This window comes from Monoraphidium neglectum, assembly GCF_000611645.1.
Source record: "Monoraphidium neglectum strain SAG 48.87 unplaced genomic scaffold scaffold01565, whole genome shotgun sequence".
Taxonomy (NCBI): domain Eukaryota; kingdom Viridiplantae; phylum Chlorophyta; class Chlorophyceae; order Sphaeropleales; family Selenastraceae; genus Monoraphidium; species Monoraphidium neglectum.
Window position 1 is genome coordinate 1 of NW_014012063.1, and position 13,147 is coordinate 13,147.

Here is a 13,147-nt window from a genome sequence, read left to right on the forward strand (position 1 = left end):
GGCGGCCACGGCGCGCGCGCGGCGGCGCGGCCCGCGCGGGCGGGAGAGGAGGAGGCGGAGGGGGCGAGCACGGCGACGAGCAGCAGCGATAGCGAGGGCGGCGGGGATGATGATGATGAGGAGGAGGAGCTGCAGCGGGATGATTTGGATAGCGAGGACGAGGCGGGCGACTTTGGTTTGGGCGCGGCAGTGCCGTTTTTCGGGGCGCCCCGGGGCGGCGCGTCCGTCCGGCTGCCGGAGTTTGGGCAGTTGTGGTCGGTGCTGACTCAGCTCGTCGCCGACGGGACGCGGGCGTACCTGCAAGGCGGGCGGGGCGCGGCGGGGCCCAGCGGGGATGGCGGCAGCGGCGGCGGTGGCGGCGGGGCCGGCGGCGGCGATGACTTGGGGGAGGTGCCGAGCAGGGCCTCTGTGCAGGCCCAGCTGGCCCTGTCAGAGATGCTTGGCGCCGCGCTGCCGCCCGTGCTGGCCGCGCTGCGCGTCAAGGTGCCCGCCTCCGACGTCAGCAGGCACGTCTCGGCGCTGGTGCGGACGCTCGACCTCTCGCGGCCGCTGCCCAGCCTGCAGGCGCGGCAGTGGCAGGCGGTGGTGGCGCTGCTGCTGGCGGGGCTGTCGTGGGGGCGCCTGGAGGGGCTGAGGCCTGTGTTCAGCCGCGCGCGGCCGTCGCCGCTGCTATTGGATATGTTAGACGACCTGGGTCTTGACATGGATCGCTTTGTTGCGCTGCTGGAGCTTCTGCATGAAGAGATCTGACCTGGTAATCTCACATGCACAGTCGGTTGTCAGTTGGCATTGTCAGGGCTGGGTTCGCGCACCCGGCCGCATACTGGGCGACCCATCATGGCGCTATCACATGCAAAAACCAACAACTGCACAAACTTCCTGCATGGTACTAAATATTCCATGCAAGAAATGCGGCTGGATCGGGAGATTGTGCTTGTAGCCATGCGCATCCTGCTGCATTGAATGCGGCGAGGTAGCAGTTTTCTGACCATTGACCCTTTGGCTTCACTGATTGCAGCATCTAGTTGGGAAGGAGGCAGCTCCTCAGTGCAAAGGGCGGACGGGCTGCATCAAACAGCACGTACCCCTGCCCCCATTGGGGAAGCTAGGTGGGTGCAAGGCGTCAAGCGGCGTTGAGCGTGCGGGCGTTGCCTGTCAGGCGATCAACAACCCACTCGTACAAAGGGATCCGCTTGATTGCACGTGACGAGCCTAGTCCACGCGATCCCACAAGCTCGAACGCCATCATCACCCGTGCCACTTCGCAGCAGTGACCCGGCGATCTTCTCTTTCCTTCGTTGCAGATGCAGGCGCAGATGCAAGCCGTACAGCAACGGGTCGCGAACCGGCCCGCGGCCACACGGCCCGCACGGGCACCAAAGCCGAGCACTGCACGCCGAACGAGCGTGCGTGTCGCCGCGGCCGCTGCCAGCGGCGCTCTCGCTCAGCCAACTGAGCCGGCAGCCAAGGCAGCGTTCCTAGCGGCAAACCCCGGAACGATGGATTCGTGCCTGTCGCTGCTCAAGAATGCGGCGACCACCAAGAGTGTCTCGCCAGAGGTGAGCACTGGTCATCTGGAACAAGCAGCCGGTCAGGACGGGAGGGGCCACCAGGTGGCTGCAACCGCAGGGCCCCGCTGTGCACGTGCTACCCCTTTCTTGGCACGCACCCTGGCCCGAAAACCCGACGTGCGCTTGCTGCCTCGCACCATCAATCTATTTTCCTCGGCGCTCGCAGCTGGTGGAGGGCGCCTTGGTGTGGCTGGAGGAGAGCACTGCAGGCGAAAGTGAGCGGCCAGCTGGGACAAATCATAACAGAACAGCCGTCATCTTCACCCGCCACGCGCTGGCCGCGTGCAGGCACGTCACATGTGCCGTAAGCACAGCTGGCCCGCGCACGGCCTTGCTTCCCAGCAGATGGTGCGCTGCCGCGGCAGCAACCGCAGCGCGCACCACCCAGCGCGCGGGTGCCCGCCAATCGCGGCCACAACACGCACGTTCGCCTCTTGCTTCCCCTGTGATTTGCGATCCCAGGCAGCGGCGTGGAGAGCATTGACGGGTCCTGGCGGCTGGTGTTCTCCACCAGCACGGGGCTACGCTTCTTCCAGGTGCCCCCAAAATTCTGTGCCGCGAGCGCCTGTCGCAGCGCAGCACACGCCAAGCACAGGGAATGAGGAGGCAGCTGACCTGGCACAGGGGTGCCCTCCGGCTCCGTTTGAACGCGCTGACGCCCCGGAGCAGCCCCATTCCGCGCCCAGGGACCCTCGCCTCACCACTCATGTCGCCTGCTGGACGCGGGGGACCCAACTCGCACCCCTGCATGTTTCGAAGCGGCCCCTGCCGTCTCGCGGCCGTTTCTGTTGGCCACGCTGCCGACCCCTCCCCCCGACTGCCCGGCGCAACCGGCACTTGTCCCCGCTCACCTGCCAACCGCCGCAGTACATCCCGGTCAAGGAGGACCTCGTCATCGACTCGAAATCGGGCGCCATCTCCCTCGAGAGCGAGCTGGGCCCCTTCCGCTTCATCATAGGGGGGGCCATCTCTGCGTGGAAGCCGGCCAAGGGGGAGCTTGACTTCCAATTCAGTTCCGTGGACATCCTGCTGTTCGGCAACAAGGTGGGCGTGGGAGGGTGGAAGGTGCTGGGAAGCCGGCGCTGTGGTGGCGTGTGAGCATGTCCGCCGGGTGGATGGGGGAGCGTTGGTTGTGCTGGGGGGGCCATGCGCCTGTGTGGCGGCCGGGACGGAGGCAGGCGGCCAAGCAGCGGCAGCTGCACTGTGCAGGGATGAGGGTGAAACGTAAAGGCAGCAGCCTCGTGTCTATTCTTGCTGACCGGTCAACCCTTCATACCCTCCGACTGCCTGGCTTTTTCAGATCAAAACACTGTCACCCACGACCAAGCCCAAGACCTACTCGTTCTATTTCGTCGGCGGGCGCATCTCAGCGGCGCGGTCCAGCGCTGGGGGTCTGTCGCTTCTGCTGAGGTAGTGGGTGGGTAGTCAGCTGCTCGTACCCCGTAGTCACATCGTGTCGACCCATTTGGCTGATTCATTCCTTGGTGCAACTGCCCATTTGGGTGCGACACGTGCACGTACGAACTGTAGTTATTGCAGGCGGGGCAAGGGACATAATTGTAACAGACCTCTAATGGATCAACTGTGTGCCGAAATCAAAAGCAGCCAACCCACCAAGCAGGTCACGATAAAAGGGATTGAGTTACAGGAAGTGGGCATTCCTCAGGTTTCTCGCAGACAGTACAAGTACAAACATTTTTTTGCAGATGACAACCAGTTCTGGTACAGCGGCCGCCAAGCTTAGGGTCAAGCGACTTGACAGCACTGCGGCTGTGGAATTGGCAGCGTATGGATGCTTCCGGGCACCAGCGGTCCCAACGCAAGGTGCGTGCACACACACGCGCGGATATGCATGGCTGTGCATGCTTTCTCAGCAGCACGCGCGCATGTGTCATCGTGACGTCACGCAAGGGGTGGTGCTGCAGACGTGACGCAGGCATCAACGGAGGCCAGGCATACCATATGTCAGGCCAGCAAATGTCATGGCTGCGCAGTGGTTTGAGTGAGGAAAGGGCCGACTGTGCGAAAGCCGAATGCTCCCCAATGGCGGCCAAAAGGCGCAGGGCTGTGGCAGTGTTGCTATGATTGGGACTGTAGTATGCATCGTTGTGTCCGTATTGCACCGCCACAGGGATCCTGCAGAGGGGGGACAAAGTATCCCCGACAAATTCCTATGAAGCAACCGCAGAAACCAGAAGGTGTCCGTCAGCGAAGCGTTCCCGCCTGGCCTGGCACTCACGGACATGTTTGATCACAACACCCATGTGCCGCGGGCCGACGAGGACCCCTGCGACCCCAGCTGCACCCAGGCCTCCTCCCTCAAGTGCGGCGCCCCCCGCGCCGCAGCCGCGCCGCCGCCCCTCTGGCCGCCGCCGCCCCGGCGCCCGCGGCCGGAGGGCGCGTCTGGGGCGGCGCCTGCATCAACATCCAGGACATCCCCACTGGAACCTGAGCTGAAGCTGAAACTGGACCAGACCGCCGCCAGCCCCGAAGGCCGCCGCCCGAGCGCGGCCGGCGGCGCGACGCAGGTGCCCCTGCTCCCGGCCCCGCCGCCGCCGCCGCTGCCGCCGGCGCCGCGGCCGACCAGCGGCCGCCGCTCAACATCCGGCTCCTCGTAGGCGTCGTCCCAAAACTCTTCCCTGACAACAGACTCACCGCGGCCGCAGTGGTCGGCAACGCCGGCACCCCCGCGCGGCCCGCCCTGCCGGTGCGCGGTCGGGGCCGCGCCCTTGTGCGTCGCCGCCGCCGCGGCGCCGGCGGCGCCGCCCGCGGCCCTGCAGGCGGACGCCGAGTGGATCTCCTCCAGCTGCTCGATGGTGTCTGCCTGCGGCACGCCGCGCGTCTCCGGCAGCAGCAGCACCGCCGCCGACGCGGCGACGCCTATGACGCCCATCACCCAGAACGACAGCCCCGGCGCCCGCAGCCGCGCGGCGAGGAACGGCACGCCGGGCGCGAGGACGCCGGCGAGGCGCGCGGCCTGGTTGTTGATGCCGAGCGCCTGGCTGCGCAGCGGGGTGATGCAGGTCTCTGCGGCCACGATGTAGACGCAGCCCCAGGCGGCCGAGATCACGCCGCGGTTGACCGTGGCGAGGATGATCTGGGCGAGGCCGGGTCCGAGGATAGCGCAGCCGAGGCAGGAGAGCCCTGAGATCATGAGGAAGGTGAGGACAGTGGCCTTGCGCCCCGCTGTATCAATCGCGGCCATGCCTGGTGCGGTGGCCGAGAGCGAATGGGAGGCGTGTGAGCGGGGCCGCGACGGGCGACAGAGGGCGAAGTCGGTTAGCCACACGGGTCGAGCGGCGGCACACACGCTGGGGTAGGCCACGCCGATGCCTGAAACAACCTGCAGTCAGGGCTGACGGGAGCTGAACACAATTGAACAGAGGCATTTCGTATGTCCGCCGTGCTGCGAAGCACCTACCTATGATGTATGCGGGCACCTCCGCCAAAGACGTGATGAAAAAGGCCCCCTCGACTGAGTAGCCCTGTGGTCATAGATGAGCGATCAGGTGCCCCAATCGAAAGCCGCAAGCGCTGCAAGCGCATGCGAGCAGGGCAGCAAGCGTGGCCAACACTGGCGCCGCGTGGGCTGCTCAGTCATCTTCTGCGCGAGGCCATGGCATGGGCTGTGGCGGATGCCTCCATCTGGCTGCTTGTAACGACCCCAAATTGCTTCTTTTCGAGCACTGCAGTAAACAATATCAATAATGACTCACCTCGAGCGCATCGCTCGTGAGCCCGGCCACAAAGAATGTGATGGCAGCCACCGCCGCCAGCCCGCTCGTCACCAGGAGCGACCGCCGTAGCAGCGGGTGAGAGAACAGCACGCGCCAGCTCTGCGGATCGCCGCCCCCAGTGCCGCCGTCTGTGGCCGCCTGCAGCTGCTTCTGGGTGGCCGGGGCGCCCTCGGCCTCGGCATCCTGCTGGTGCACCCGTGAGTATCCCTTGCCTGTGCTGCCGGCCGCGCCGCCCGCTTTCGGCGCTTCCTCTGCATCCCCCGAGCTCAGCCGTGCCCCGGCAGGCATCTCGCGCCCGTTCCACCCTGCCAGCCACGCAACAACCCCCTCCGCCTCTTCGGCTCGCCCCTGGGACAGGAGCCAGCGGGGGGACTCCGGGATGAGGGTGGCCGCGGCGGCGCCGAACAGGCAAACGCACGCGAGGCTGAGGTTCAGGTGACGCCAGTCGTGCAGCAGGCTTGAGAGGAGGGGCAGCAACCACTCTGCGCGTGGTGCAGCAGCAGCGAGAGGGCAGAGGGAGGAAAGGGGCGGGACGGAGGTCACAAGGGCGACGCTGACAGACTAAGGGTGTTGTGCAGAAAAGGATCGCCAATGCCACACTCTTGAGCACCACGTAGCCCAACTGAAGGCATGGGTGCAAATACACACGACTTTATCCACTAGATACGCGAGCGAATGACTGAGAGCCGCCTCCTAAACGGACACACACAAACTCTCACACATTAACACACGTATTGCACGGGGGCACAAGCACACACACATACACACACACACAATACACCCACGCATGCGCCCAGCCATCCCCAAGCCCACCTCCTGGGTGATAGATAAGCTGCGTAGTGAGCCCCGCCACGCCGCGCAGCGCGGGGCCCACGGCCTCTGTGGCCAGGAGGTACGACCCAATGGGCAGCCCCGCCGCCGCAAAACCGATCAAGCAGCGGCAGGCCGCGTACGTCCAGATGCCGGGTGCGGCCGCGCACAGCACGCAGGCAAGGGCGGTCGCGATGTTGCTGGCGATGAGGCAGGTGCGGCGGCCGCTGCGGTCGGACAGCCACCTGCGCGCCGTTGCAGCACGGCGCGTCGGCCAGGCAGGGGTATGGACTGGTGGCGGGCAGTGAAGCCAGGCGTATTGTCGGCACAGAGGGGGGCACGACAGCGGGGCAAAGTCCAGGCCGAGCTGCGCAAAGACCTGAGCGTCACCAGCGATCTGGCATGCAGCGGGCGGACAGTCGCGCCAGGGGGCTGCGGGGGTCGCCCAGAGCCCACGCCTCAGCCCACGCACCCGAAAGGGGACGAGCCGGCCCAGATCCTGCGTCAAATTGTCGCCATGGGTGCCGGCCGGCGGTCGGCATTCAAGAATTGGTCGAGGGGATGCGCCATGACCCTGGACACAAGGCCAGAAGCTTGCCGCACGGTCGGGTCCACGACAGAAGCTGCCTGCGCCGCCCTCGCTGCATGCGACGGCTCCTCACCCGACAAAGTAAGCAGAGTTTGCGAGCGCCACGCGCCAACCGTCGGCGCAGACCAGCCCGAAATCAGACACCACGGAGAGTCGCAGCGGCGTGAACTTGTACGCCGACCGCGGCAGCTCGCAGAACGGCCCAGGGTCGGCGTGCGCCACGGCCCAGGCGGCGGCGCAGGCGGCGTCCTCGCTGGAGGTGCAGCGCCAGGACTGCGACCGCACTGGGTCGGCCGTCAGGAAGACCTGCAACGGATGACGGGACGCGGGCGTGCGTTTGCGACATCTTCTCGGGACGGTCGCGTTTTGTCCAGGCAGTGGCCTGCGGTGCGCGCCGGGCCACGCACAGGAGGTCCGGGCCGCAGTGCATTCGTCGAGAGCAAGTTTCCCCCACCCGCCACTCGCAAGCCTGTATTTGCTTTCCAACCACCACAACCGACGGCGCACCATTGCGAGGGCAACGCAAGCCAGTGAGACCCAGGACATTGACGCCACAACCAGCAGCACGATCTGGCCGGCCCCAAATGCCCCAACGTGGTGCGTCAGCGCATCATCCAGCGTAAGAGCGGCTGGCTTGACCCCAACGGGGGGTGAAGACGGAGCAACACGGCCGCCAGCGGTCGCAGCGGCGCCACGATGCTTGCCCGACGACGAGCGGATCTCCACGGGTGTAGGAGCAGTAACATGTATATCTATGTCAATGTCAGCTTCAGGCGCTTGACGAGCTCGCTGGTCGTCCAGCCCCATTTCGACGGCCCAGCACTCCCGTAGACGCGCCTAATGAGGCTGTGCATGTAAACTATGTTAATGACGAACTGCAACTGTTCATTATATACATAATCAGTTTCCTGCAGAAGGTTCGGCGGTCGTTCGTCAGTGATGATGAACTTGTGACTGATCTACTGCGGCAGCAGCTGATCGCGATTTAATCTGATATAAGCTAGCTATCTCCGTGGTCCTCTTGGTGTCGCTCATGGCCTGCAGCTTGCCAGCTAGGATTGCAATCTTTTGTCCCGCTGAGTGAGGGTGACACAGCGGGCAATTATGCCACCGTGGCCTGGGACACCTGGATCACATGATCCCTTCAACTCGGCGGTGAGCCAGCAGCTGCCGCGGCAGGATGTGCATGGTGCTCCCTGCCGCATCGCCGCTGCTGCACCGCTGCTGACCGACTTGACTCCCACCAGCGATCGCCACTCCACACCCGGAAACCCCTCACACGCAGTCAATCAAGCTTGCTGAAGCAACGCGGGTGCGAATCAGCGGCAGTAGCTGCAAGGGTCCCTTTGGCAGTTTCAAGGCTGTGGAGGCGCTCTCGTGCGGTCCAGCGACACGCGTGCTTCAGCTGGATGGGGGCACAACGCACTCGCTCTGCATCCTATTTATGATTCTGAGCTCCTACGAAGTGACATCATTGATTTTTGTGGCCCCTACCAAACCCCAGATCCGCCTGCTGCTGCCTGGCTTGGTGGCAGATGGCGACGAGGCAGCCGCCGAGAGCAGTGGCAAGGGCAAGGCAGCTCCTAAGATGGGTGCGCTCAGAGGGGGCGATGCAACACTCCCGCACACATGCGCGCCTGCAAATAGGCCACCGCAATTTTTTTCAAGCAAACTTTTTCCAAACCTCACCATTTGGGCTGCGTGATCCAATATCACCAGCAGGTGACGCCAAAGCGCGCCGCAAGATCACAAAGCTGCGTACGATTTCTGCAGCAGCGGCATCTGCGGCTGCAGCGCAGCAGCAGCAGCAACAGCAGGGCCGCTGCGGCGTCGTGCTGGATGCGTCTGTGCTGGAGGAGGAGTCGGACAGCGGCGGGGAGGTCGAGGGGAGCGGCGCTGTGACAACGGCGGCAGTCGCTGGCACACAGTCGGGTGCGTGCATCGGCCATCTGTGGGTGGTGGCAGGCAGGGTCCTGGGACGTGTGTGGAGGAAGCTGCAGTTGCTTTGGTGCAATTACTGAAACGTGATGACCTTGGAATCCCGATGACCTTGGAATCGCAGGCAGCAACGACAACGAGTGGCGTGCCTCGGGGCAGGCTGCGGGGAGCGCTGATGCAGGTGCGGGTGAGAGCAGCAGCGAGATGCTCAACACGTATCAGTTGCCTGCTGCCCCGCCTGGTCAGTGTCTTCGCGTCCCGATTGCCACTTCGCATTTGTCAAACCACGTCGGCACCCGCGTCAAGCAGGTAGGGGCGATACGAAAGGCGGCGGCGCCTCGGGCAGCCGGCGCGTGCGGTGGGGCGGCGGCAGCGGCAAGGCGCTCAGCAGGACTGCGTGTGGTGCTGCTGCCGACAGCCTGGCGGACGACGCTGAGCTGCCTGTTGGCAGCGGGCCGGGGCTTTCGGGCGGCGGCAAAGCCGGCGGCGGCACCAGCCGGGGTGGGGCAGGGGCGACGGGCAGCCATCCACGCATGGGCTCACGCAGTGCGTCAAGCAGCCGCCGCGGGTCAGGCGACAAGCCGCACGTGCCCATCTGGGAGCGCGGCACGGCCGGCACGGCGGCGCGCGACCGGCCGCTGCCGGCGCCGGCCGTTAAGGTGCAGCTGCAGCCGGTGGCGGTGAAGACGTTCTCGTTGTCACCCAGCGTTGGCGGCGCGATAGGTGAGTGGATGGATCCAATTTCGCCAAGCGGCGCATCACAGTGCCTTCTGTTTGTTAGTGACAGCCGGCGGCCTTCCCTCAGCAGTCTGCTGTGCACATGCGTAGGCACGACGGGGCATCGGCACACTGGTGGCTCTGATGACAACTGCAGCGCCGAGGCGGCGCTGCTCCAGCTTGCAACATGGACCCACTCTCGTCCAATGATCGCCCTCGCCCTTGCGCATTCAACCTGCGCATTGGCACTCCTACTAATCGAAAAGGCTTCCCAGATCGCGAGGACCGCGCCGCATCGTCAGCATCGACGCCGAACAGCGACGCTCACAGCAAGGGCCCCACTTGGCAGGGTGCCAGGTCAGCCAGCGCAAAAGCAGCCCTTGCATCCGCCAGCGCGGCGGCGGTGGCGGCATGCGGCAGCAGTGTGGGCAGCGGTAGCGGCGGCGGCGGAGGGGCTGGGGGAGGAGTTGGGCCAGGCACCGCCAGAGCGGCGGCCGCGCGGCAGCTGAGCGCGGCAGCCGCCGCGCTTGCAGTCGCCAACACCACCAGCAGCAGCGCTGCGCGGCTGCTCGCTGCAGGGGCCAGGGCGGGCTGCGCAGATGTGAGCCTTGTCTCGACATGATGATATGGCCAGGGCACCCGTGACCACGGATCTGCCTGGGGTCCTTAATTGCACTGGCATCATGGGAGCCGCTGGTCACGTCCCCAGGCACCCCACACGACCCTCACACCAGTGCCACCCCTCTCCCCTCGCAGAGGCTGGCGCAGCTCGGGCTGAGAGATGACGTCACCTAGCAGCTTGCACGTCAGGAGGGCACGCTCGACTGCCTTTCCCCGTGCATGTAAAATGCTGTGCTTGCTGCTGTATCTGTTGTGACCCTCCGGTCCTGCTGCCAGGCACGGACTCACGCCCAGATATAACAGCAGTGTCGCAACTGACAGCCACCACCTGCATGACGATAACACCAGCGCCCTCCGGTGCCCACAAACGCACTCAACAACGCATAGCACCCCAGCTGCAACAAAACCCTCGCCGGAGGCGAAACTTGATTGTGTGTCGGCGAAGAAAAGCATGTAAAAGGGCAAACTGCTGCCAAAAGGGCGGAGCCGGTCACCACGGCAACCTTGGGAAATGCTGGAGGTGGCGCGGCCCACCGAGCCTTGGAGCAAGCGCTGCGCGACGTCAGGCGCTGCGCATCCAACACCAGCCGCCACGCAGCTGTCGCAGGGGGGGCTTATTCCAGGTCGTCCAAAACAGCATGGGCCATTGCGTAGGCTGGGTGCAGGTCCCGGTCGTCAAGCATAACCCCGCAGCTGCTCGCGACCGCCGGCGGCCCCCTTCCGCTTCGCGGTGGGCCGCCCTGGTGCTGCTGCGGGTACGCGGGGCCCACCAGCGGCGGCGCATCCTGCTGCTGCAGCACCCGCATCAGCGGGGACGCGTGCAGGCCCGAGCCCATCGCGCCGAGCGAGCCTGCGCCGGTCGGCATCCCGTTGCTTGTGACGGCGGCCGGGACCAAGCCGCCCAGCCCGCCCGCGCCGCCGCCCCAGAACGCGACCCCCGGCGGCGCCCCGGGCCCGCGGCCGTCATACATGAAAGGCAGCGGCCCACCGGGCCCCGGCTGCTGCGGCTGCTGCGGGGGCATCGCGCCCTGCCCTGCCTGGCCCGGGTGGTAAAGGGAGTGCATCAAGCTGCGCGCCGCGGGCGACGCCTGCGCTGCCGCAGCCGCCGCGGCGGCGGCTGCGGCGACCTGCTGCGCCAGCATGGGGCTGGGCTGGCGCATTGCCTGCGCCTGCAACTGCTGCAGCAGCGGGGACGCCAGAAGGTGCTGCTGGTGCTGCTGCTGCTGCTGGTGCTGCATAAGCGCTTGCGTATGCATGGGCGTCAGACCGGCAGGTAGCCCCTGCGTATGCGGCGGCGCCTGCGGCTGTTGCTGCTGCGCGTGCTGCTGCTGGTGCTGCTGCAGGTGGTGGTGGTGCTGCAGATGCTGCTGCTGCAGCGCGGCCTGGTGCTGCTGCGATTGCTGCAGGAAGTGCGCTGATAGCTGCTGCGGGTGGTGGGGATGCTGCTGCTGCGCAGCCAGCTGCATGTGTGCAGGGGCCGCGTGCTGCATCGGCGCGCCTGGCTGCTTCACGCGTGACCGCTGCTGGTGCTGCAGCTGGTGCTGGTGGTGCGGCTGCCCCGGCGCAGCCCCGGCCCCGATATGATGCTGATCAACCTGTCCTGGCTTGTGCCGGTGCCGGTTGCGCAGCGGCGGAGTTGATTGCTGCTGCCTGTCGTGCACGTCAGGCTGCTGCTGCTGCTGCTGCTGCTGCAGAGCCTGCAGCTGTGCTGCAACCTGCGGCTGCTCATCCGATGCAGGCTTATCCACAGCCACCGCCTCGAAGTTCGCCGCCGCAGCTGTTGCGCTGCCCACCGCCTCCTGCGCCTCAGCCCCCTCGCGCCGCAGCCGCTCGGCGGCCGCCTCCGCCGCCGCCAGCAGGCGCTCATCTAGCAGGCACCGCACGCTCTTGCAGCCGGCCAGCGCCGCCTCCACCCCCGCGAGCCGCAGCGCCGCCGGCGCGGCAGGCGGTGCGCTCAGCGCCGCGCGCAGCGCGGCACGCGCGGGCTCGACGGACTGCAGCCGCTGCAGGACCTTGCGGCCGTATTTGACGCTGATGCCGGCGGCCGCGGCGCGCGGCAGCATCCTCTCGACCTCCCGCAGCACCGTCGGCTGCGCGGCCTCGTCCAGGCACTTGGCGGCCGACTCGAGCAGCGCCTCCCACGCGCGCCGGAGGGCCTCGTCGCCGCCGCCACCGCCCTCGGCGGAGCGGCTGCTATCGGACGCCGCCGCGGGCGTGCCCGGCTGCGCGTCCGCGCCCGCTGGCGCCGGTGCAGCCCCCTTGCCGCCGCCGTCCTGGCCGTGGTGGCTGGGCGTGCCATTGGTGCCGACCGCGACGCAGGAGCCCGCAAGCGTGTCGAGCGACCGCCGCCCCCCCGCTGCCGCAGTGCGCTTGCCCCGGCCGTCGGCCGCCTTGCTCATGGGCCCGTTCGCCGCAGCCTGGCCGTTGCCGGTGAGGAGCCGCCCGGCATGGGCATCAGGGGCCACGCCATCGGCGCTGCTGCTGCGCATCCGCTGGGGCCGCTGCTTGCCCTGCTGCTGCTGGCTTTCTGCCTTGGCCCCGTTTGCCAGCGCCGCTCCCACCGCTGCACCGTCACTGATAGTTTGAAGCTGCGCACTCAACGCCGTGCTGTGCGTGGTGGCGGCATCGTGTTGCTGCTGCTGCTCGTGATCATGGTGGTATTGTTGCTGCTGAGGGTGCTGCTGTTTGTGCGCCGGCTGTTCCTGCTGCTGGTGCTGTTGCTGGTGGAGGTGGTGGTGGTGGTGATCGTCGCGGTGATGGTGGTGGTGCTGCTGCTGCTCGTGGTGCTGTTCGAGCTCGTCCAGGTGCTTGGGAGGCTTGGCAGCTGCAATTTGGGGGGAGGCATGCAGGCAGGACACCGTGTGAGTGGCCACAGTGCTGCTGCTGCTGCTGCTGCTGCTGCTGCTGCTGCCAGTGCCATGATTATCACGGGCGCAAGCCACTGCAGGCGTGCGCGCGACCCTTGAATCCCACTGACGGCATGCACATGCTGCAAAGCATGTTCCCCCACCTTTCTTCTTCCGCTTGGTCGCCGCCTTGGCCGCCCGCTCCCGCTCCTCCTCCTCCTCCCGCTCCAGCTCGGCTAGCAGCGCCTCCGCGGCCCTCGCCGCCTCCGCCTCTCGCGCGGCCAGCACCTCCGGCGCCTCCCCGCCCTCCCCGCCGCC

At 66.6% G+C, this 13,147-nt stretch overlaps 4 protein-coding genes across 4 annotated transcripts; 2 read left to right on the top strand and 2 right to left on the bottom strand.

The window, feature by feature from the left end:
* Nucleotides 1-435: 435 nt before the first annotated feature.
* Nucleotides 436-750, top strand: MNEG_8313 (hypothetical protein; the record flags this gene model as incomplete). The annotated part of the gene is made up of 1 exon (XM_014043211.1): nucleotides 436-750. The coding sequence occupies one exon, from the start codon at nucleotides 436-438 to the stop codon at nucleotides 748-750; it is 315 nt and encodes a 104-aa protein (XP_013898665.1).
* Nucleotides 751-1,499: 749 nt separating this feature from the next.
* Nucleotides 1,500-2,985, top strand: MNEG_8314 (hypothetical protein; the record flags this gene model as incomplete). Its single annotated transcript, XM_014043212.1, has 5 exons — nucleotides 1,500-1,559; nucleotides 1,738-1,786; nucleotides 2,034-2,107; nucleotides 2,439-2,615; nucleotides 2,872-2,985. The coding sequence occupies 5 exons, from the start codon at nucleotides 1,500-1,502 to the stop codon at nucleotides 2,983-2,985; spliced, it is 474 nt and encodes a 157-aa protein (XP_013898666.1).
* An 837-nt stretch (nucleotides 2,986-3,822) lies between these two features.
* MNEG_8315 (Solute carrier family 22 member 6) lies at nucleotides 3,823-7,514 on the bottom strand (the record flags this gene model as incomplete). The annotated part of the gene is made up of 6 exons (XM_014043213.1): nucleotides 3,823-4,778; nucleotides 4,993-5,056; nucleotides 5,288-5,790; nucleotides 6,122-6,363; nucleotides 6,781-7,013; nucleotides 7,215-7,514. The coding sequence occupies 6 exons, from the start codon at nucleotides 7,512-7,514 to the stop codon at nucleotides 3,823-3,825; spliced, it is 2,298 nt and encodes a 765-aa protein (XP_013898667.1).
* A 3,083-nt stretch (nucleotides 7,515-10,597) lies between these two features.
* On the bottom strand, nucleotides 10,598-12,807 carry MNEG_8316 (hypothetical protein; the record flags this gene model as incomplete). Its single annotated transcript, XM_014043214.1, has 1 exon — nucleotides 10,598-12,807. A coding segment is annotated over one exon (2,210 nt), but the record flags the coding sequence as incomplete, so codon positions are not given.
* Nucleotides 12,808-13,147: the final 340 nt, after the last annotated feature.